Genomic DNA, 24,716 nt, shown 5'->3' with positions numbered 1-24,716 from the left:
CACACCAGCATCCAAAAAAAAAAGAAAAAAGCAGAAATTCATGGTCTGTATTGATCGACACACGGATTTTTGTGATAATTGTGGCAGAAAAAGCAGGAAATTGTGGCTGTTTTTTTCTAAGAGATGTTTTGTTAGAACTGAGCGACTTTATCAGCAGAATTAAGAACAAGGAAGTGAAGACTTTAACCACTTCTGATTGGTCAAACTGATGACATGTGATTAAGCCTTCAAGAATGATTGGTGGAGACAGTTAAAGGGGCGGGACAGTTATACTTACACAGTTATAGCTGCAGCTAAATCGCGGCACCGTGATTCTTATCAAAATGTCTTTAATAGAATTAAATAAACACAAAGAAAAAGTAATTTTAAGATCTTTTATATTCCTTACTACTGAGTGTTTTATCAGGGCCTGTTGGGATACACAGAGAGCTGATTTCTTGGAGATGGAAAATGTTTTTAGATCAGTGAATGAGGGCAATTTCCCACGGCGCACTTGACCATCTCCCGCGGCAGACTGGTTGAAAAACACTGATCTAGACCCACTAGACAGTGATCTGAACCTTTTTTCTTCAATGATTTGTGATCTTCACTGGTGTCTATGGATTACATAAAATCTTTTCACCTTTATCCACCTTTGTCATGGTAGGGAGAACACGTCAATGTAAGGGTGGGGTCATCTACGATAGCACAAGGGTTAAAAAGCAGCATCTTTTCAGATGTGTCTTCACACTATTTGGTTTTGTCTCCATCCATTGACTAACATAGCAAATTCATAGATGTAGGTTGAAGTATATACAACCTTTACCATTTTTTCCATTTAGTTTCAAAAAGTAATAAAATCTAAGGTTGTAATGATTCTTTTTTTTAAATGAGACTTGTATGTTGAAGGTAAATGGCCAGAGAAAGTTGAGCATTGAGATTTGGGATTTATTAACTGATATTTCAATCAAAACATGGCATTATATAGTAAAAATGTACCACATTTAATGTCTCGAATAAACTGCAGGGTGATCTACTGCTTTTTGTGGTCAGATCAGAAGCTGAAGGCCAGAATTTCAGCAAATGTAATAAATGACTGATTTATGATTTCCCTTTCTCCTGTTTATACCTTTTACACTAACTTAAATTATAAGAATTTTCTTTCTACTATTGTTATTATAGTTTTGGAATAAAAAATTAATGTCATGGCAAGAAATTTAAAAGTTGATTCATTCAAGTGTAGTTCCCTACCTGCCCTGCAGAGGGTGCACTGCTAGCACAGCCTTTAAGTCAGAAACATTTCTTTTGTTTTTCCTATTGGAGGTTACAGGGATGCACATTGCATTGTATTTTTCGGTCATTTGTAAACCATTTATCATGAACTATACTGCTGTGGTTTACATTAAAGTACTAGAACAGACCGGTCATCAGATTTACTAACAAAGCATTGCATTATAGAGGGATTATTGAAGTGGAGGACCCCCACCTTTATGCCTCATGCATTGTCCCAAACATCTTTCATTTCTCACGAGATCACTCATAGAAGATGAAAGTTGTGCAGAATTCATTAAGTGAATAACACCAACACAGCAGGGCGTTGTACACACCTGCAATAGGTCTCAGCTAGCTCTCTCTCCGAGGAATAAATCTTTTTTTTCTCAACTATATATGGGTTGTTCACATGGCCTGGTAGTTGAACAAGCTGGCAAATCAAGCTCCCCCTTAACGACAGCCTCCATTCACCCTGGCAACCGTCTCCAGGTTGTTGTCGGGCATCCAAACAGACCTTCATGGGGAGAAGGGTGAATAACTGATTACACTTAAAACTCACTTTGAAGGGCATTTTTGCTGTTGTAAGAAAAGGATGGAAGTTGTGGGGCCTTTATGTCACCTGTGTTAATAGGAAGCAGCTTCAGGCAGCGTTTCCCGTTTGCTTTCAAGAGACTCACTAAGTGCTTTATCCTCTACACCACCTTACATCCCAAAGCATCAAAGTCTCACCTATTATCCTGGTCTTTATTTGTCTCAGGCTACTCCTCATCACCATTCACCACCTGGGCCCATTACACAGATAAGAAGGAAAAAAAAAAACTCAGTGAGTTGGACATTAAAGCTGTCCTACAACTTACCTTTCATCGCTGGATTTATTCATCAAACTCCATTTCATGCTAGTAAGAACTCTTGCATCCCTTCTGACCCAAAGACCTGAGATCTTTCACCTTTATGATCCAGTCTTGCTTCTTTCTTTTGACTTGATCACTTTTGTGTGATTCCTTGAGCCTGTTATTATAGAAAGAATGAAAAATGAAATTTTGGAGCTATAAAGAGTGGTTAAGGGTGTTTAAGCTTTATTTAGTCATTTTAAGTGAACCCATTATTATTATTATATTTGTTCCTGGTTTTTCAGCAGGTCAAACTTAAGTCTTTTGGACTTCATTAAGAAAAGAATGAACAAAAAAACATATTTAGAACAGATAAGTGACAATTTTGATTTGTTTTCTTTAACAGATTCTCTTGTTTTAAACGCAACTCAAACAGAAACAAAGCTTAGTTTTTAAAGTGAAATGCATTTCCATTCTGTTATATTTAGTGTCAACTACTAAACAATTCTAACCCTTTTATATTTTAATAATTAGCCAACTGGTGTGTTAAAAGATATATAACTTACTTGATGACACAAGTTGTTCATTTTAAAGACACTGTGTTCTTTTGAGAAAGAACAAGAAAACAGAGTGGTAAACATTTAATTTCCCCAATAATTAGAAATCTTTTGCAAGCCTGAAATAGACATGAATAATTGAAAAATATAAACAAGAAAAAGAAAAACATATCAGTAGTTGACAGATGTGAAACATAAAAAATAGGGTTTTAAACATTAAATTGACCACTTTTGCTATATGGCGTTTAAAAAAATGCAGCATTGTTTTACTGCATTTTAGGATAGACAAAATAGCAACTGTCCCCTAATAAAAATTATAGTTTTTACTACACAAATTAAAAAGTGATGAAATTGGCAGGAGATATCACAAAACAAAAAAAAAGTATCCGACAGTTATGGTCGTTTTGAAAGTTTTATTTTGAAATGTCGCTACACATCAGCGTTTGACGTGCGCTTTAAAAAATGTAGGCCTATTTTAGTACACAATCATCAGAAATATCAAAAATACTTTAGTCTGGGACTATAGATAATTTTTAATTAAATTAAGAATCCCACAAATATAAAAATAGACGAGAAAAACAGCTCCGTCGTGTGGAGCTGTTCGCCTGAACCCACCTGTGGCTGTGCTGCGGTCCTGTGGGTCACGTGGGCCGCAGCACCCCGCTGCCTCCGCCTTGCCAACAACATCCTGCAGCGGCCTCGCGACAACAAACGAATCACTTTCGGCTGTTTCCACCCCCAAAACCTTTCTTTCAAAAGCTCCAGTTTGCCTTTTCACACGGACTGAACAGTACTGCAGGAGAAGTTGAAGAGCAGAGCTGCTGATTCAGCCTAATTTCATTTAAGAGGATAGAGGAAGCCCGCGTGCCGACTTCAGGGTCACGTTAGATCATTTCGTGCAGGTTGATGGCGGATCATCAATGTTTACCCAAGGCCCAGTCATTAATCCTTACAAAGCTGTTGTGACAAGCTAGACGAGCTCTATTGTACAGATCCAATTGAAGATTTTGAACTTAGTAACAATAGTTCCTATGTCTTTACACAGACACAGATTCACTTATGGGCCAGAACTTCAAAAGATAAACAAAAAAAAAACCTACCCCTTCTCATGATGGAAGACATATAACTTATAAAGAAAAATAGGCTTAAAATTACATTTTTGGTTTTGTTTTTCTAAATCGTTGTGAATCAGGAGCAGATAAAAAAATGCTGTTTTGAATGTTGTCACATAAAATCTACAATTGGTGGGCCACAAACTCTCTGCTCTGCTCCATTCTGATGTATCAACTTGCAGACAGATCAATGTATGTCTCTGTTTTCCTTGTCCAGGCTGACATCTGACTCAAATGATCGGTGCTGAAACATTCGCCCCCCTACCAAATCTGGCCCTCTTTGTAATAAGTGTGGACCTCCCTAATATAATTAATTATTCCTTCATATTATTGTATTTTAAATGACAAAACAACATGTAAAATACAGGATTAGATTTCTTTATTTTTCATTACATCAACTGAAACAAACTGGGAAAATGAATCCATATTTCTAAGAAAAAAAGAGGTCCTCTACAAATGGAAAGACAAACGATGTTATCCCTGATAAGTGGGGGTCTCCTCTTACAGGCCCCCTTCGTCCCTTCACCGAAGCCAAGAAAACAAGCAGCTCACATTGTAACACACATTTCACAGCTGGCGGTTAACTGTCATTCATTCGCAAAGCTCTGATTGGAAGCAGCAACACCCTTCATGCACAGGACCAACTGTCACACAGTCTTTCCAGTTAGACAGGTTTCAGCAAAAACCAAAAGCTCGCTTTCATTTCATGGAACAAAGTTGTTTTTTTGACAGCAGAAAAATCTAAGAAATCTTATATTTTTACTGCTTTTACATTTGCAAGAAGAGTGTCAGTCACTGTGAAGCACCACTTTTACCATTTTATGTTGTACGTAGAATCACTTAGTGCATTGCTCAAGAGTTCCTGAGAAGATATACTGCGCAATAAAGAACTAAGGCAACTTCAAACCCAATATATATTATGTCATGTTTGACTATAACTCTGTATTTATACGCATAAAATAAAAGTATATGTTGGTTGAACTATTTGAAATCACAAATCAGAATAGTCAAGAAATACCCTGACATGATGGTTCAATGTCAGGTTAAGCTTAAAGCTCTCAAGTCTTACAGTGCAAATAAAGGAAATAAAGAAAAACTTAATAGAAAAAAAAGAGAACAAAGCTCTCAAGGCCAGACCAGCACTTTTGCTACATTAAAAAGAATGGAAATTCAAATTTTATTGCAGTTATTTAGAGATGTTTGTAGTTGCGTTTTCCCTGCTACACCATGAAAAACACCAAAAAAAAAAACAGTTGTTCCTCTCTTCAGAGACAGATCAACCCATAAGATAATGGCCCCTTTAGTCACAGTAGTGGCTGATCTGTAAGAGCGGCCTTCTTTTGAGGTGTGATAAAGCAGAAAATCAAAAGCAGGCTTAAAAGTAGCTTGGGCGTTCCAGTGGCATTGCAGCTTTTGACCCACCCCGTTCGTTGCAGTGTTCTCCTTCTGCTACCCCCCCCCCAAGTACAAAATGTGCCCATGTTGCTTAAGAGCTCTGTGGCGTAATTGTGCAAAGAAAAACATTTGTGGAAGAATAGTGAAAGATGAGAATTCAAAACTATGTAAAGGCATTTAGGCATAGAAAAGTTCAGCAAAAAGCTCCTTTTTTAAAGTTTGGAATGAGGAGTGGATAGATAACTATCTTCGATCCTTGACTTGGTCTCACAAAAGCAGAAGAGCCATAATAAATATCAATAAATAAATAAATACAGAGGAGGAAGTACAGTAGGAATAAATCCTCTCAGCTTGCCCTTCTCTTGCCTTTTTGTTTTTTAAACAAAGAACCCAAATGAGTGCGCAAGACTTGCGTCAAAATGTACTGAAAAATATATATTTTTAAAATAGATTACATCAATCAATAGACCCAGACTTTGTCTCTTTTGGTCAGGCATTCAACAGAGGCTACTGCGGATCTAAGACCCTCAGACAAGGAAGTATTTTTCATGGCTGTCAACATAGTTGGGAGGAATCTACTGTTCATACCCAACATTGGCTACAATTCACATCTCTTCTGTCAAAATGATATTTAAAAATGCAGATCTTTGGTTAAAGCACCAAATTTTAAGCAAATATGTTTCCATCTCAAAGACAAATTTTTGCAAACAAGTTTGATTTATGACTATGCGTTTCCATTAACAACCACCAGAGGTCAACCTTACTTTTGCAATCCAACTAGGCTTGAAATTGTTTTTATATATGTTCTTATATAAAGTTTGTTCCCTCAGCAGACCTATACTTTAGTTTGCATAGTATGAAGTATCCTGGCGATCGCACCTCCGAATTTAACATCCAACACACCAGCATGACTGTCAGGTTTTTGAATCATTTTAGACAGATCAGGCTAAGATGACTGACATTAAACTTCAAACAAAAAACTGAATAATAAAGGTATACAACACAAATTGCCAACAACCAGAACACAGACATGAAATAAAGATCAGAAAACCCGTTTTCCTTTTTTTAAAATGCATATATGTTTTTTTCTTAAGTGCTCTCTGCATTGCAGCAGCAGCAGGTCCTTAATCCAGCCACCTGAGTTAATTTATGTATTTAATCTTTTTTTTTTTTAATCTTGTACAGTTTCTTTAAAACTAGTCCCCTTCTTCTGGTTCCTCCTCTCCGTTTTCCTCATCCCCTTCATCTGCCCATCTGTCACGCTGTAGAGCCGGCATGAGTGTCCTTTCTGGATCGTCTCCCTCCATCTCTCTGCTTTCATGCATTTCCAGCCCTCGCAAAAAAAGCTCAGGATACCTGGCTATGCTTTGATGTCCAAATTGGGCCAAAGCCTGAAAGGCTAAAGAACGCTCCCTTTCATTTGCAAATGTCAATGGAGGACCACCAGCAAGACCACCTAGGCCTTCAAGAACAGCATGGGGATGGAAAACAGAGGAGGGGGCCTGTAAAGACAGAGGGCTGGACTGCTCCCTCCTGCCGTCATCCCCTCTTCCATCTTCATCCTGCTCTGGCCCACGCCTGGGCCGGCGTGTGCGCAGCTCCAGGCAGCTTTGGCCTTTACGATGACGCTGGAGGTGGTCTTCTCGGGCAAAAGCCTTATGGCACAGTGGACACTCAAAGGGCCGTGCCCCACTGTGCAAGGACAGGTGGTTCTTCAGGTCGTATGAATGAAGGAAGCGTGCAGGGCAGTGCGGACACGGGTATGGGCGTTCACCCGTGTGCTTCCTCATGTGGATCTTTAACTTATCATTGCTAAATGAAAAAGAAGACAGAAAAAAAGGTAAGCAAATGTTTTGAAGAACTAAAATGTTGAATGTTGTCAGTGGGAGTTTTCATACCGAGTGAAACGAACACCACAGGTGGTGCACTGGAAGGGTTTCTCTCCAGTGTGTGTCCTCATGTGCCGGGGCAGTTTTCCTGCCCCATGGATGATTTTCTGGCAGACTGGACACTGCTGAGGGGTCTGAGACTTTCTTTTCCTCCCCATGCCTGCAGGTGAAGAGGCGGCACCTGGATCCGCTAAAGAGGTCGTCATAGAACTGGTTTCCATTCGCAAGACATCATCCCCTAAACTTCCCATCTCGTCGTCTTCAGAAAGCTTATCGCTCAGAGACTGGACAGGCGCTGCATGTGCTATAGGGGGACGCTCCTGATGCCAATGGCGGACACTTCCATTGGCCGTGGCTCTCCTCCCTAGTCCCCCAAATACCCTGGGATTGCCGTTCTGCCTCGGTTTGCAGTGAAGTTCCTCTTGTTCGGGACTGGGAGGCTGGGTAGAGGGCAGGGAGCGGAAGTTGTCAGATACGGGTGATGGGTGGGAGGCGGGAGAGGCAGCCAGTGACCTTATAGGTGATGAGTTGATATGGTTGGACCCAATTTTCTTAACCATCCTTTTGTCAGTTTTTCTCCTAGATACTTTTTTAATGCTAATCTCTTCCTTCATAATTGTCCCAGTAACTTGGTCCGGGATCCGCTGCTCCTCCGTTTTCTCTCCCTCTGCCTCTGCTGTCTCCCCGAGGATGTCTCTGCAAGCGTCAGCTACACACTGGATGCCCAAAAGCTGAGCACCTCGGAGCACATCCCTCATCCCAGAGCTGGGGATTGTCAGAGTAGCTGTGTAGGCAAACTCCAAGAGGGCGTCCAGGGCGTCGGGTGCCACGCAGTCCAGCTGGCAAACACTGAAACCTCCTCCTACCTCACCGCCCGCTTCCTCTGCTCCAAACAGGCCGCGAAAGTACAAACTGACAGCAGCCATGACGGAGCGGTGAGTTGGGTACCGAGCCCCGCGAGAGGTAAGGGTGAGATCACACAGAATTCCTGTCCTCCTCTGGTCATTGAGGTGGGACAAGAGCTCATTGCTGTGCTCCGGGAAGGGAATCCCAATCAGACCGTCCTCTCCTGGAGACATTGCTACCTGAAAAACATAAAAAGAAAACAAACATCAAGTATTTCAAGAAGCTGGGAGCATAGTATTCATTACCTGATAACTGAAACATAAAAAAGTCAGGGTTTTGTTTGCTAAGAAATGTTAACCGATATCATTTTTAGGTATTTGTAGTTTCTAGGGATTGAGGGATTAGCCTGCAACTCTTTCAAGAAGCCTTACTTAGCCATTCCAAAAGTAGATCTTCAGTAGCGTGACAGACATGATAGGTTCAAGCTCATGTGAGGGACATTTAAAATGGGGCTTAACAAGGACTCTCCAGTTTGCCTCGAGATTACTAAATCTAATGGGCCTGATTTCAGGCAGTAACATGGGGGTTAGAATCAGGGCCAAGGTGAAACAGACCTTCCAGAACAATCTGAAGGCCACTGCGACAGCTAAATAAGTGATAGTCAGAATATGGAGAGGTTAAAGCCATGCAAAGATGGGCTGGTGGGGCAGGAGGGTAATTTGAGCCTGAAAACCTTTTGAAGTCAGCCGATTCCAGTACGAGAAGACGTAGTTAGGGGCAAATGAAGTGGGAAGATAAAGGGAAAAAAAAGGAAGCAAGAGAGACGAAGGAAGTGACATTTCAGAGTGGGTAAAAGGGGGGAGTACCAGCGAAAGAATGAGGAAGGCAAAAAAAAAAAAAAAAAAAAAAAAAGAGAGAAAGCGCCTCTCCTTGTGGCCTAAAAAGAACGCCAAGTTACAAAGTTTACAAAAAGAAACACCGGACAAATGCCTTTGTGAAAAACAGGATAAGCGAGGATTTGATGGTAATTTGTGATGAAAACCAAAGAATTTTTAGTATTTGGCCTCCGTAGGCCATGCGATAACACGACCCAACACCTCCACGTTTTTGGTCTCTGAACTCGCACCTCGCCCCGTCCACACTGTACCTGATCGACAATATCTCCCACACACCTGAGCAGACCAGATTTTCCACAAACAACTCACCCTGCGCGTCCCCCCCCCCCTTCCCTGCTCTTCATCTCCCTCCCATAGCAACTGGCAGCCCCCCCTGGCCATCCAATAACAGCGTTCGCAGAGCGCCCAGAGGGCTCTGCGCAACAACAGCACATCGGCCTGATGAACCTGCTCCAAAACACACCCTGTTAAGCACACACACAAACACAGGTGCAAGTGCACACACACACAAACACAGGTGCAAGTGCACATACGCACACACACCTACAAAACTCATGGGCACATTTTCTGCGTTGATCCGTGGCTCCCCCCACCCACCATTGTTCAATTTATCCTGTTGTGTGACAAACTTTACAACGGCCTGTTTGAGGTACAAATGTGCTCCACCCCATACGATAAAAAAGTGAAGCAATTAAATAAATATTTGCTCTTAAGAAATACTTAAATATGGACGTCTGGAGTCTTCACGCCTCGAAAGGATGCGTCAAACCTTTCTTTCTCGTCTGAGAGCGTCCCACCCAGAAGAATAAAACTGTCAGTCCTACCTTCCCCGTTTTAATGGGCATGGGTACAGTCAGCTGGAGACAACGCTGTCTCATGGCATCCATTTTTTGCTCTTTGCAAAAGAGTTCTCCTTCCCTTCCCCTCTCTTCGCCAAACACAACCACCTCTTTTCTCTCCGTTTCCTTCTACCTTCAAGCGCTACAGTTAAAGGCCAAATCTTTTTGTCAGAAGTCGGGGTTAAGCGTTCATCCTTGGGGATGTCTACCTCACTCGCACATTCTGCCACTCACTCTCCTTCCTGTTGTATCAAAAGAGGGTGACGAACAGAGATACCCCTCCCCCCGCGGGTCGCCTACGCTTCCCTCTTTCCAAAACTCAACGGCCCATTTTCCGAACAATTTCCGAATAAACACCCGTTTCCCTCGTCCTCCTCAGCGTGGGGGGTCAACAGGTGGACGGATGGATGTCTGCGGTTAAGACGGGACCGCAGGTAATGCAGGCGAAATGAGCGACAGGTTGGAGACCAAGCACGCCGATTCAATTGGGTTAAGAGAAAGGAAACGCGCATGCAAATAAAACCCACTTTAGTCAACAAAAAGTTAAGAGATCATGTAAGAACAAAAATCATATTGACATTATGAGTCATTTTACACCCCATTTCAAACACCCAGGTAGGTGCAATATGAGAGTTGAACCTCATTACACCACAACTCTGAGACAAAGAGGTGGAAGGAGCTCTTCCTCTACAGGCACGACAAACATCAGCAGTTTATAGCCATTTCTTTATAAAGAATGAATGAAAGATCTTTTTCAATCAATAGAACTGTATTTCAATAGATACAATTCAAGCGCTATAGAGCAAAAAAGTGAGGTAAATTTTATCTCTTAAATTTGCCAATTATTCTCTGTAACACTAAAGCAATAGCTCTAAATTTCTGTAGACAACACAACCAAGTTATCCTTTTAAAGCAAATACTTTTTTTTTTACCAAACACATAGGTTTTTAATCATTAATAAATTAAAACTTTCCAAACTCTTCTTTTATCTCTACCCTAAATTATAATTAATCGTGCTGTACCTATCAGTTATGTGGTAAGAAAAATTAATAAATCAGTGACGTGAACATTTCAGGAGGAACTCCCCATCTAAGTTAATTCAGAGCAAAGTGTAGATGCCACAGTGACCTTGTATGTGTGCATTGTTTCATGCATGCAAACAGGATAACAGACCAGAATGAAGCCAACTACTATCTGTGATCCCTCTTAATACATCTTTACCCCGTTTCAAAATAAAAGAACAGGAGACATAACAATTTCAAGTGCTCCACAACAATCAAAACACTGCAAAAACCTAAAAGCAGTCATGTCAGAAAAGTGAAAGGGGTTTTAGGAGGTGCACACTACGCACATCGAATTTCCGGCACAGGGGAGTTTAAAAAAACAAAACAAAAAAATCTGCATCATGGGTGTTTGATAGTCTGAGCGAGTTATTCTACGTATACACTTTAGAACGCACTCGGAAAATAATTGTGCAAAATCTGCAATAGTTCCTATCAATTTTCTATCAGTGAATGCGTCACTTAATACCGACACATGATGACTGGCACAACCACACACACTGCTCACACACTGTTTCTGTGTTCATCAAGGACATGCCTGCAAAAGCTGATAAATATCACAATGTTTTGCAACTAAGGAGAAGCCCAACACATTCTGGGATGTTAGGTTGTCTTGTAATATTTATCATAAATTCAATTTTGACTATATCTGTAATAACTAACTTCACATATTTTTGATAAAGTTTAACAAAAGTGATTTGTATTCTGTATACGTTTTTGTTTTATGCTCATGCCTCCCACTCTATTGTCGACGGTAGAGGAATTATTCACCTCTGCAACTCTACGATTTCCTCATCCTTCGCTTTCATAATGTGAACGCTCTTCCTTTCTTTTAAAGACGCATGAAGAAAAATATTTCAACTGTATTTATTTATTAATATTAGATATTACTACAGCTGCTGTGCTGGTTTCAAACAGTATGCCGATCAGCGCAGTCAAACGGCAACAGAAAGTACAAATCCAGAACTTTGTGAGGTAAATTAGTTGTTTTACTCAGGAGGAAATGGAAACTTAAAACTACAAATGGTGACCTGTACCACAACTAGGTGCAGCTTTAGAGTTTCTGTGGAGGCCACAAACATGAACAATATAAAATTGACCACACCTAAGCCCAAATAATCACTAGCAAAAATAAAAGCATTTATGCCAAGTCTCTAAACTCTTTCTAAAACAGCCAATATTCTTTTTATGCCTTCAATTTTCCATAAAAGGCTGCATGTTTTTCCCAGTCCAGCCCAATTATATCAGGCTCCAGTACCAAGCAGGAAAATATGACTTTATACTGTTCACACACAACTGTGATGCAGGGGGAGAAATGCTCCCATGAATTCTGATGTCAAATGTTTTCCAAAGGGTTAGGTCCATGTGTGCACATATGAATGGCTGCACGTGTGCTAAGGGCTTCTCTCAGAATGACTTAAATAACTAAAAGCCAAGAGGCATGGTTCCTTTTTTGTCCTCTTAAAAAGTCTAAACTGAAAGTGAATTGTAAACTAGCAAAACGTTTTAAATTTCTAATTTAGCAGAAGGGGAAGACTACTTTGATGAGACATGTGCAAAGGCTAGCAGCTTGGTAATTAAACAGGGACAAAAAAAATAGAAAAAACACAGCTTTAAACTAGTGGCAAACAGGTTGGCAGCTGCTGTCCTTTACAGTAAATGAAAGTCGCTCTGATTCACTCCTCATTTTACACATATAGGCTGTTCTTAATAGGTTACTCTTAACCACAGCAAAAAACAAACTGTGACTCTAAACATCCACTGTCCCAGAACAACAGCAAAGCTGCCAAACACATGGAAAATAAGATTCAAGCTCATACCGTTTCTTCTCACTCTCTTGTTCCTCACCCCTCTTCTCTTCCTTTTTACTGACATGCAGAATGTAAAACCACGGCATAAAAAAAGAAAAGTCATTCAGCCCCTTCTACATCTCACTTCTCTGGGTTAGTGTGTGGAGTACTGGGACACCTTCTCTGAGGAAGAGGAGGAGGAAACTGGGGGATGAAAAGCGACGGTGGGTGCCTTCCAAACCAGACCTGCTCCATAGACCTTTACTATCATTATTTTACCCAGAATTACACCCAAAGCAACACTTAAAACTGACAGTTCTTCTCTTCTGGGCAATAAAACACACCACCTCTAACCTGCTGCGAGTCCCAGCAGCTCCCTCTGGCCTACATATTTGCATCCCATAAGGAGATATAAAGAAGGACGCGACCAGGGGTATATTTGAATCACCATTTGAATTTGTTGAAGACAAGACTTGGGGCAGAATTAGGATAACGGCAACGACTGCACCCTGCAATAAAGATAGATAAATAAATAAATAAAAAGCTCAGTATTTTGATGTTACTCAGCAAATTTGTATATATTTTTAAATCATTAAACCCCCTGCAACCAGGCCGTCCTCCGTCTTAACTGGAACTGGGACATTATAGTGTGTTTGTGTGAGACGCATGCGCACGGTGTGGTCTTAGTTCCAGATACACATTACATTATTCATTTGGCTGGCAGAGCAGAGGCCCTTATCCCATCGCCCTCCCACACCACAACGCTCACTGTGAGCTGCAGCCAGTTTGCATGCCAGACCTGGACACCAGCGTGAATCTGCTGAAGGATTATCAGCTTATCGGCACACGCTGCAAGGGTGTCCACATACAGTCTGCCCCCGAGAGCCAGCTAACTTCTTGCCTCAGAAATGTTTTTTTACAGGTATTTTCTTTTTTTGCTGGTTCTGCAACACTTAGGGAAAAATAGAGCAAAACATGTTTACATGTTTGAATAATTGTAATAAAAAAAACATGCAATACTTTTTAAAATCATGATAAAACAAAACATTTATTTCTATCCTATAAAGGGGAAAAAAAGTTGTATTTTTATCAATCTGTTTTTCTTTAAACAGTACTTTCTCACACTATTGTGTTTTAATATTTTACAGCCTTTTTTTTTTCAAATGTTCTGAATAAAATACACGTACAAGTGTTAACATTAGCTCTAAAAGTATGTAAAAATGGGTTTTTCTGTGATTTTAAACTTTACAGTTTGGCCTGTAAAATAACTGAGAATACTTTATTACAGGATCAGAAAAGTAAGAAAAATATTTAAATAATGAACACGTTTTGGCATCTGTGCTTTCCAAAAATCAGAATCTAACCCCTCAGCTTATTTTGCCCCCATGACTGACAGAGGAAGCAGCAGCAGCGGGTAAGGGAATCAATCTGAGGTTGGAAAGAGGAAAAACAGTCTGAGATTTAAGAAGAGACAACACCCAAAGGAACATGAGGGAGGTATGTTTTCTAAAAACACACATGTTCTTAGAAATCACACAAAAATAGGGAGAGTACGGGGGAGGACAAACACACAAGAGTGAGTGAGAGGATGGGGAGTGGGTGTTGAGATACACTGAAAGATAAGGTAAAGAAGAGGAGAGGTTAAGACAGGAAAATCTAGTCCCGGCCGTGAACAATCTGTGTTAGCGAAGAGACATGAAACAAGAGTCGACAGAGTTAAGTTACAAGGGGAGAGGAAGGGGGAGACAGAAAGAGAGAAGGGAGTGGAGCCGTGACATGACGGCTGGGAGATAAACAGAGCGATCGAGCAAGAGGTGAGCACATGCACGCAGCCACAGGAAGTAGCAAGAGTCCTTGCAGGTGTATGCGTCTGTGGGGGTGCGCGCCTGTGCAGATGTCTGAAGGGAGAGATGTGGTAGCAGCCATCTCTATCATTAGCATCACTGAGAGGGAGTTTCGCCGTAAGATGGAGAAGATGCACAGATGTGAAAGAGAAGGCCCGCTGACAGAGTAGTTTCACACTTAACTCTTCATTTCTTTGGGCTCTGCATCTGGTCAGCAGTTTCTTCCTCTAGCACGTTTACATCTTTGTGTGAGAACTTTAGAGCCGTGTGTGTGTGGGCGATCTACGTATCGCCGCCAGTTTTTAATTAATATGCAGGAGTGGGAAGGAAACTCGATTTTACACACAGTTTTTAGAATGACTTTGAATCTGATAAGCTCGTCTGCAGAATGATGACGTGGACGACATATGGACTTGTTCGTAATTAAACAGAGAAGAAATTAAGCTCCATTAAAAATTTACAACGCAGCAATTGAAAAGTTCTGTGACTCAATCGAGGCGTTTTAACACGTGGGTGTGTGGTGCAAACTAGGTGCACTATAGAGAAGTATGGAAGGTACAGGAGGACACTTTATCTGTATACAAAAAATGAACAGAAAAATGTGCTTCTGTAATATTTTTCTAATTATAACAATGATAATTTATTTTATTTAAAAGTACCTCTTCTATAAGATATTAGATTGTAATAACAGACTGTGGGCAACTTTAGTGCTTATGAGAAGAATTAACATTTACACACTAATTTCCTCACTATTCCAATAAAAAACGTTTGATGTTTTTTCTGTTTTCGCCCTCTGGTTGTTTTTATTTAGGTCACATTGCCTGCCGCCTTTAGCTAGAACAGCTCTTGCAGTCATCATCCTGAAAATGAAGAACTCAAAAATGCTGCATTATGACACAAAAATATTGTTTGTGTGTCATAAACTAAAAGAGGGTTGCTTCTTAACTAATAAAAATAAATTTTTGTAGCTTTTTCAAAGTGTGAACTACTACTTTAATGTAGTGCCTCAAAGCTGTGTCATGATTAGCAAAATATAAAAACAGCAACAACATTTTTCTCTTATTTTGAACACATGCTTACACATTGGTAGTAACACTAACAAATTACCTAAATAAACCATAAACATACATTTATTCTATTAGTTGCATATCTAGCAAAGATTGATTTGCAAAACATTTTTTGAAAAAATATCTGAAATATCCATCCAGAAATCCCAAAATTATTTTAAAAGTTGGAAAAAAAGGCTGAATTTATAATTTATTAAATCACAAGAAATCTTTTCTTACATTTCTGCATGCTTTCTCAGTAATGTGTTTCTAAAAATATTTTTTTTGTGTGTTTTGAAATTTGTGACATTAAAAGAAAGATTTATATCTGACTTTTTCTCTGAAAAAAACCCCCAAACAATTCGTGCAACATTAAAACCCATTGCAACAGAATTAATTCAGAGACAAAAGTCCCTCTCAGTCAATAAGAGAGACTTTTCTCTGGATATTGTGGGAAAATGTGCTTAGATTAACCCCATTCTAGCTCGATTGGTTGTGTGGGTAGCTAGGTTGAGTGGGTGTTTGGGTTGGAGAGGTGGTTAACAGGGGGAAGAGGGTCAAAAAAGGTTCATTTTAAATGACTAACGCATAAATATGTTATTATGTGGCATCTTATAGTGAATATTTCAAATTTCAGAAATCAATTTAAAAAAAAATGAGACAAATGATCTCGACTTCTGGTTCCTACCGAAACATTTCAGACTTTGAAATAAAAAACGGATAAAAGACAAACAAATAAATTAAGAAATCAAGAGTCAACTTATAATCTTCTCAGCTCATACTTGGATGAGAAAAGCTTCAGGTCTCCTGCAGAAAGGAACTTGCAAAGGAAATATTGCAGAAGCACTGGACACATTAACACTCACAGAAATGTTGTTAACTAACTGATCCTGATCAATTTCCTTTTCCTGTCTTCAGCAAAAGATGGTCAACCAAAAAAGTAGATTCGAAGATTAAGGTAAAAGACATGCAATAGCAGCTTGGAGAACAATTGGTGAGAAAAACTAATGCTCATTTTACTTATTGGGTTTTTTGTTAAGAAGCAAAATCCATGACAGAAGCACTTAGACGGATGAAAAGAGGAGGGGGAAAAAATATATGGCAACTTTCTGAAAAATTCCAAAACATCTTGAACATCCCCACAAGTGAACCTTTCGTTTTTTAGGTCAGCCAAATGTTCAGTACATCCAGTTCACTGCTTGACATGGAAGCAATTTGCTTCATTTTGTCAAGTAATGACGTACTTGGTGAGGCAGAAAAAGCCCGGCGCTAACAAGTTAAATGGGAACATATTGCCACCTATCTGAGAGTTAGATACACTTTGGTCAAAAAGATTCATCCTAACAAAAACGGTTGTTTCAGCAAATACTGTCGTTCGGCACAAATGGAGCCTACAAGAGTAACTTGAGGGAAACCTGTACAGTCAAGCTGCACGTGGAGAACACCACCCACTGGAGTGGAGTCGAAGAGCACAAAAGGGACAAAAGCGCAATATTATTACTGGACCTATTTGGTGACTTTTGTTGAGTTTTTCTAAAGATGTTTTATTTTTCCAGATTGGAAGAGCGTATCCTCTCCTGGAATACTCTGAGCGATGCTGGAGTTTCCCCTTGAACTGCACACTTGAAAGGGGTCACTCAATAGCAGCGAGTGTTTGGGTGTTTATTCTCGCTTTCCCTGAAGTGTTGTCTCACTGTACCTATTTATGATAACCGCCTGCTTACCGAGTACAGAAACACTGTTACTAGAAGAGCTGAATCACCATCACTATCTGTTGCTTTTCGCTCAAGCTCTTCTCCCCCCTTCTTCTTCATCTTCTTCTTTTTTTTTTAACTCTTTACAAGAAGACAAGTCACGGCCACCTGCCAATTGGTTAGCGTTGGGGTGGCGTGGGATGTGAGGCTGGTGGTCGAGAGCAAGGAAGGGCTGTCAAATGCTACAGAAACTCATGACTGAAAAGAGGAAATGGCAGATACATGACTTCCTCTATTGACACAGAACAAGAGGGGCAAGAATTCAGCAGTAGCAGCAGATTGGATTTTGGTCGTTTTGCTGTCACCATTGGCCCGTGGCTGCTTCAGTGTGGAGAAACAACCAACACATATGATGTAAACTAGACACTTATTTAGAGGCTTTAAAAGACAAAGTAACTTAAAGAAATTAATGTGCTGCTTCAAGTCTGATTTCTGCAGGTCCCAGTGACTTGACAGCATGGGTTTTATTGCATTTAACTGCTAAGTGAATCATTGTGACCCTCATGCATTCGATGACACACCAGTTTGGGAAGGATAGTGCAATTTCTCATTCTTCTTGCATACTTGCAGTTAGATGCAAGACTAAATCGAGACATTTTTCTCAGAAAAACTGATGTCACCAGAGATTAAAGAGGACAAAAGCAGCAAGACACCTCAAATATTGGGGAAAAGAAACAACCACCTCTTTCGACTCCAATTGTTCCTCCCCCATACTCTCTCATTCTCCCCACCTTCCTCCCACTCACTCGGTTTGCATGAAACTGAAAGACCCATGTCTGAAAAGGGGGAATTCATATGGGCTCACATGTCCCAATTAAAGCATTTCCTAGAAGAGTTTGCATGCATGTTTGCATGCGTGTCTTTGGGCAGGAGTGTGTTCCTTGTGTGGCGGACCATTTGTCACTTCCTTTTACCCACCAACTCAAAAGACATCCAGCAATCGCCATGTCCACACAACGGTCGTGTGGTCTGTCCACCACAGATGCACGTAAGCAAAAAAACAATTTTCGTTTTTGAGACACAGCATGACTCCGTCTTTTACTGTTCTAATATAACTCTACACTATGGCATAAAAAACATAAATATATATTAAAACATCCAGAAGGTTGACCTATTCCGAAACAGTATTAACTTTATATGATGAATAGTACATGCCTGGAAATGCATATTTTCATCACTTTTACTAGGGTTTGTGTGTAAAAAAAATCAAAATGTGTGATATTGTTGTACAGAATATTTTTGAATATATATTTTAGAGCAGTTTTTGTAGAATGTCAATGTTAAGATCTAAACAATACCTCTTTATTAGAAGAAAATGCCAAACCTATACATTTAATAAACACCATTATAATTGAAAGGACATTTTTGTCTTTATTTTATTGTTAATTGCAGAAAAAGTAAATTGATTTTTATTAAAAACTTAAATTTAGCTAAAAATGAGCCAGCGTAATCATGTTTGAAGTGGATTTTTGAAGTGGAAGTGCCTTTTTTCCAATTTATTATATTACTGATAAATAAAAAATTGTCGTTTGCATTTGTCATTTAATAAACCTTCAAAACCTGTCATATTTTCAATCCAACGGATTTATTTTTAGGATTTCTTTCCGGATGCCTCTTTAATAAGTCAGTAAAAGAGCGCTTGCTGCCAACAAACCACAGAGGAGTTAACTTCCAAGTTGCCCATAAAATATTCAACTGCTTGACCACTTTATTCAGCTCATATTTTGTTCCAAGGACAGGGATATCTTGGACATTCCCACCCCATGAAGGACAGTTTCTGCATAGGTCCGAGCCCCCCCACAAGCTGATTGTGGTCTGAACTGCACCAGAAAGGAAGAATGTGTGACAGCCTTGATAAAACTAATCTATTTGACCGACCTCAGTGAAATTAGTCAGGCTTTTTTCTGAGTTATGGGTGCCTTATTGAACTCAGACTGGGATGTGAGGAAAAAGATTCCCTATCATCTCTGTGCTTCAGCTGGAAATAAATAATAAAACCAATCAAATGTTTTAATAAATCATAGTTAATTACATGCCAAGACAAACTAATGGTTTACTTATGTCTAATAGTGTTCAAAATTACCTCAATTTGTAAAACTGATTGATCAATCACAGCTGGATTGGTCAATAAAGGGGATTTTCTTTCTTTTGAAGGAGGAGTTTCTGTTCTGTTTTATTGCGTTTTTTTGTTTGTTTGTTTTGCATCTAAAATTTTTTGCAAAGTTGCAAGGCACAAACTCAGCACTTAAGGGAATTACTCTCACCCACGGAAAACACAACTCCTGATCTGCCTGAAGAGCCTTGCTCGTGGTCGATTGCTTTTCTTGCGTTACCTATCTTCATCACCACATAACGCAGTTGTGTAATAACTGACTGCTGTCTAGTCTGGCACACCCACTCTGAGCACAAACAGCTGCTTCACGCTTCCTCATTTCTGACCAATCAGGTGGTTTTCTGGACATGAGTTTTAGACTGGCAACAGAACGACTCAAAAACTATGACGGTAGTAGCCTGTACAGTTTCAGAACAATTAATAATAATAACACGATCCTAGGATCAGCATGGACTCTCTGAAGCCCATTTCTTTTTCAATCTATAATAATAAAATTGTATTATCCTAATCATGAACTTTTTAAAACCATCAAAATTATAGTTTAAAAGACGAATCCCTACAGTTTCATTTAATTTAGTGATATTCTAACTCATCTTCATAAACTGGAAACATTCAGATGAACATTAAATAAAATCCATAGACAATATAGAAGGAAGTACACACAGTTCCTAACTAATTGCATGTAAGAATGCTGATTTGGCTACGTTAAGCTATGACAAATCCACTTATGAGTCCCACCCTAGCAAAGGGGCTTGGTTTTTGTAGGTATGCTAAGCATTGCAGTCTTAGTACAGGTTTTCTAAACTGAACAGTTTCTTTTACTCAGTTTCTTTTGGTCACACTTCCAAAAGAAAAACATCTTTTATGCTCTGATTTTCCATTGTTTGATATGAGAGGAGGTGAACGTCCTGATTTATGAGAACTTTAGAGTCACACACAAAAATTTTGACTAAAATGTGTCTCTTTTGGAGCTTTAAAGCCTATTTTTTTAGTCCATACCAAGGCAGTTTTTATGTACTTAATACGTTTTAAGAAGATCCAAGATGCAAGCATTTACAAAGTGGTTTGATGTTCTTACCTCCAGTCCATAAAACCAGAAGAAGATGTGTGCCTGCTGTCTGTCGGGTCGTCCGTCTTCTTTCCTCCCAACTGGTATTTTAATCACCGCTCAGATCTAAAAGTGAAAAAACACCAAACCAGTCCAGTGAAATTCTGTTGAGTTATGTTTGAGAAAATACGCAAACACGGATGGTTATGACAAAACAGCAACTTCCAACTTGTTACCTTGTTTCAGTTTTACTTTATAAAGTATGTTAGCTGCAGCGCATGAGAATAACAACACAAACCCACACTATCATATGATGCAGTGGTCTGACACGGGGTGGAGGAGGCTGTTTCTGGTAAATAAAAACAGACTGATGGAAACCAATTGCTTCCCAATTTGACTTCACTGGAAGAGAAACTCTCCCACTGCTCACAAAGTTGTTGGAGAAGCCCACACATGCATCTGGTGATCAGTTTTCTGACTTCCCCCAACTATCCAAGAATCATTTTAAAGATACAGGACAGATGAGTGACTGAGACAATAATGGTGTCACTCTAGATTAAACCTGTGATGATAAGCTGAGCACTGACATGAGCTTTTTCAAAAGCAGGCCTGTATACAGTAGAGGTCAGGTCAGGACATAGGGAGCCGCCCCAGATGATTATAATATTCTAAGCAGAGTTAGGGTGAACAGATCCAGGGATGACTTGAAAACCACAATGGGTCGTCCACATTCAGGGAATTGCCATAGTTTTATAGAACACTAGACATGAATAAACAAGAAACAAGTCCCCTCCAAACTTACCCGCCTCTCGTCAGTGTTTCCCCGGAACTGTCGGCAGCTTCGATGATGTCCCAGCCTCCTGTGATGGCCCTTCAAAGGCAGACAAGTGAGCCTAAACTCTTGAGCCTACAACTGCCAGCAAGAATGCCTGAAGATTTAACCAAACAAGCTGTGGCCTAGACTGGAAACCAAACCCAAGCCAGTTGAGCTCGTCAGGCCGGTCTGTCAGAGGCAGCAGCACATTTACCTCTATAATGACACACACGCAAGCCCACTCGCTTTAGACAGCCCTCCCTCCCGTGCTGCAGGAACAAGCCTTCCAACCCAACATTAAAGCCTGGGTACATCCTATGTAACTCAGGATTGGGTCATGCTTAAAATAAAACCTCCAGGTGCACCATGGGGGGAGGATGGCTGATGATAATGATGATTACGAGACCACTGGAGGGAGATCACCTCAGTTCAAGAGGCTAAATCCAGCAGATCCACTGGACCGCGCGCGCCCGCGGCTAGAACAGAGGCAGGTGATGTGCACGAGCACAGGTTAGGTTTTGGATGTCAGCCGGTGTTCTTGGCTATAATTAGCAGACCGGTCTCCAGAAACGTCCCCGACGACCCCGCTCCTCCTCCCACCCTGAGTCCCTCCCTCCCTCCATCTGCCGCGCGCTCACCTGGACGCAGACGCGCGCCCGCAACACCTGACCTCCCCCTCCCCTCCCCTCCAACCCTTAAGAAATAACAGGAATGACAATAGAACACAGGGTTCGTTTTAGAGCCAAAACGCGCTGATTGGCGTTACCGAACACCCGTGACGTGGATTCCCGTGAGCCGAACGTGACTGAGAGGCAAAGTTGAGGCAAACCGGACCTGTCAGCATGTGCAAAGCTGTCACCAACACCGCCTTTCAGCCATACATGTGCTGCTGTTTGACGTTATTTCAAGAAGAGCGTGCGCGATAAGCAGGTACCCTACCTGGAAGCCGGTGTGTCACCTGTCCCCGACTCGTCGCCTCCCACCTGAGCAACCTCCACACTTCCTGGATCACTCCGTCCCACCCTGCCGACTTCTCCCACTTTTAAAGTCTCTTTTTTAACCCTTTCTCTGGTGATTTGTTTGTGTTGGGGAAGAGAGCGGAGGAGGGACGCTCCTCTTCAACACTCGGGAGTTCCTTTGAATTGTTCCCTAACGCGCTCTCCCTGTCCGTGTGTCCTCTCTGCAGACCGCCAGCCGGCTCTGTGGGGCTGCTTTGACCCCCCGTGTGTCGCCTCCTCTCGCCCACTCCGGCTCCCAGCTTCTGCTTTCTGAGAACCAGGAAGCGGCTTGCCCTACTTACACCCAGCCGCGGATTGGCTCTGGCAGCGCTGGAGAGGGGACCGCCGGGGTGGGCAGGGCGCACGGGACTGACGGGGTCCGGCCGTGGTCGGATAGGCCGGTGGCGGTGTCTGTCGGCAGCAGAGGGAGGAGGAAGATGGGCAGGTTAGGAGACCCCGCTCCTCCTCCTCCTCTTCCTCCTCCTCCTCTTGGGCACCGCTGCGTAAAGGTGGGCAGTGCGAAGCGGGCAGCGAAAGAGGATTGAAGGATATCTGCCTCTTTGCTTACCTGTCACATGCAAAATAGAATTTAAAATAGATTTAATGCCTCCACGTCTTCCTCCTCCTCCCATCCCATAGCAACACCCCTCCTCCTCCTATGCGGAGGTAAAGGATGGAAAAGATGCCAGAGGAGCTCCAGACTCCTGTAGACAGAGATCATTTAATTTAAACGGAAACTATTGTGATAAATGAAAGTCACACAGAGGATGTGCCACATCCAGTGTGGTGACAGCAAAGGGCAACAGTATCAGGGATTTTTTTTTCTTTTCAAACAAGCTTTTATGAATCAGTTAATAGTAAAATCTGTCTGATGTGAGTAACTTCATATATGAGCACTTTTTTCCAGGCTCTTTATATGTCTCTTAACAGTAGCATTATTTTTCTGCAAAAAGAAGAAGAAGAAAAAAGCCCACTTTGAAGAGCACAGGCGCTCTGTTTGAAGTGGTTGCAGGGATGGGAATCACCGTTCTCTTTCAAAGTCTGTATTTCATCCTTTGCAGTCTGCAGCTTGTGTGTGTGTGTGTGTGGAGAGGGGGGTGTGTAAAAGGGGCAGGAAGTCTATATATAATTGTGCGGTGAACTCCACCAGCCCACCTATATGCCACCCCACCTTCAACCTTAAATCTGTGCTTCTGCTGTGGTTGTGCTAAGGCAAGAAGTTACACACACCTATGCATACGTAATTGAGACGGAAGGTTCTCATCCTGGGGTCCAAATCCCCATCCCTTAAATATCATCACACAACTCCAGCAATTTTCAGCACTATCCACCATCACAGGCAGAATAACTTCCAGGAAAAGTGTCAAAAAAAAAAAAAAAAAAAAAGGTTAAAAAATTGTCTTTCTGTTGATAAAAAATGAACAGGACGTATTCTATTGGCTTTTCAAAAAGTAATGGATTGGTTTCTTTTAAAACAAAAATGAATATAGTAGTTGATGTTTGCATTTAGCTGCAGTTTAAAATAACTTGATGTATATTAGATTTACTTATACAGGAGCATAAACTATAAGACTACTTAATTGTTTTCATAGGTGTTATAAGTCTTATAGAGCACAAGTTGACAACGTGTAATTCCATGCTCTATTCACCAATAATTTATGTATTATTTGTGTACTAATGAGTCTTCCCCTGAAATAAATATGATTTATTGAGTCCTTGGTTAAACATTTTACCCACATGCATTTTTCAGTGAAGTATGTGTGCAGTCTTTTCTACAGCAATTTGCATGAAACAGTCTGGAGGAGTTAGTCTGTGGTTTACCTTGCAGCAGAACATGCAACCTGTAACGAGAGAGGTGCTGAAAAGGGGGATGTTTATAAGTGTAGAAGGAAGAATTAGGCTACCTGTCATATTGATTGTCATACAATGTGGTTTCTCCATTAAGGTCAAAACACACACCATTTGGCTTTTGCGTCTTCGTTTTATTTTTCCTAGTAAGCAAAGACTTTCCTCTGAGTCTATTTCAGAACCACAGTGACACGCAGTAATTACAAGTTCTGTTTATCCCCCACCACCACCTCCCCATCTCTATTCACGGCTGGTAATCCAGGCTGCTCTGCCAATATTAACCTTTTCAATACTGTCTTCTAACTCCACTGCAATCTCTCCTCTTCATTGTAACTAATTTAAGATAGTCTAGAGGTAATTTTAAGTTTACATAGAAGTTCATAGTTTTGTGATTTAACAGATGCCAGTACTGTGATTTAGTATTTTAGGTGTCTCTGCCATCTAGTGGCCTTGTACACAACCTGCACACTTGAGTGTTTGAGCCTGCACAACAGCAGTTTAAACCTCTGTGCAGAGTCGCTCTGTTGCTCTTTTTCTGGGGTTAAAGACCCACTCCAATAAAAATAGTGTTTTTCTGTTTTTGATTTGTTCTTGTCACATTATTCTGATGATGGAGGACATGTATTAGGGAAATTCAGATTAAAATTTTCACATCTGAGTATTCCTTTGTTTGAATCATTTTGCAGATGAAAAAAATACAGTTTGAAAAAGCTTATAGTTGTGACGTAGAAGCTACAACGGCAATCAACAACTTCCCTGCTCTGCACAATTCTGATGCAGCCACT

At 40.8% G+C, this 24,716-nt stretch overlaps 1 protein-coding gene and 1 long non-coding RNA gene across 4 annotated transcripts; both read right to left on the bottom strand.

Annotated features, from left to right (window-relative positions):
* Positions 1-858: 858 nt before the first annotated feature.
* On the bottom strand, positions 859-3,699 carry LOC105355946. The gene is made up of 4 exons (XR_910260.3): positions 3,254-3,699; positions 2,109-2,259; positions 1,981-2,033; positions 859-1,765 (listed from the first exon to the last, which is right to left on the bottom strand). It is a non-coding gene; the product is annotated as an uncharacterized LOC105355946 (long non-coding RNA).
* A 408-nt stretch (positions 3,700-4,107) lies between these two features.
* LOC101159042 (zinc finger and BTB domain-containing protein 7B) lies at positions 4,108-22,589 on the bottom strand. Of its 3 annotated transcripts, XM_004078162.4 has the most exons (5): positions 22,025-22,589; positions 21,074-21,142; positions 20,302-20,397; positions 7,044-8,119; positions 4,108-6,957 (listed from the first exon to the last, which is right to left on the bottom strand). In XM_004078162.4, the coding sequence occupies exons 4-5, from the start codon at positions 8,111-8,113 to the stop codon at positions 6,342-6,344; spliced, it is 1,686 nt and encodes a 561-aa protein (XP_004078210.1). In that variant the 5' UTR covers positions 8,114-8,119; positions 20,302-20,397; positions 21,074-21,142; positions 22,025-22,589; the 3' UTR covers positions 4,108-6,341. The 3 variants fall into 3 exon arrangements, with proteins under 3 accessions (XP_004078210.1, XP_020565901.1, XP_020565900.1); XM_020710242.2 differs by lacking the exon at positions 21,074-21,142; XM_020710241.2 differs by lacking the exons at positions 20,302-20,397; positions 21,074-21,142; positions 22,025-22,589 and adding an exon at positions 9,601-10,399.
* Between the last annotated feature and the right edge of the window lie 2,127 nt (positions 22,590-24,716).

Source organism: Oryzias latipes, chromosome 16 (assembly GCF_002234675.1).
Source record: "Oryzias latipes chromosome 16, ASM223467v1".
NCBI lineage: Eukaryota > Metazoa > Chordata > Actinopteri > Beloniformes > Adrianichthyidae > Oryzias > Oryzias latipes.
This window is presented reverse-complemented; position numbering and strand designations above follow the sequence as displayed.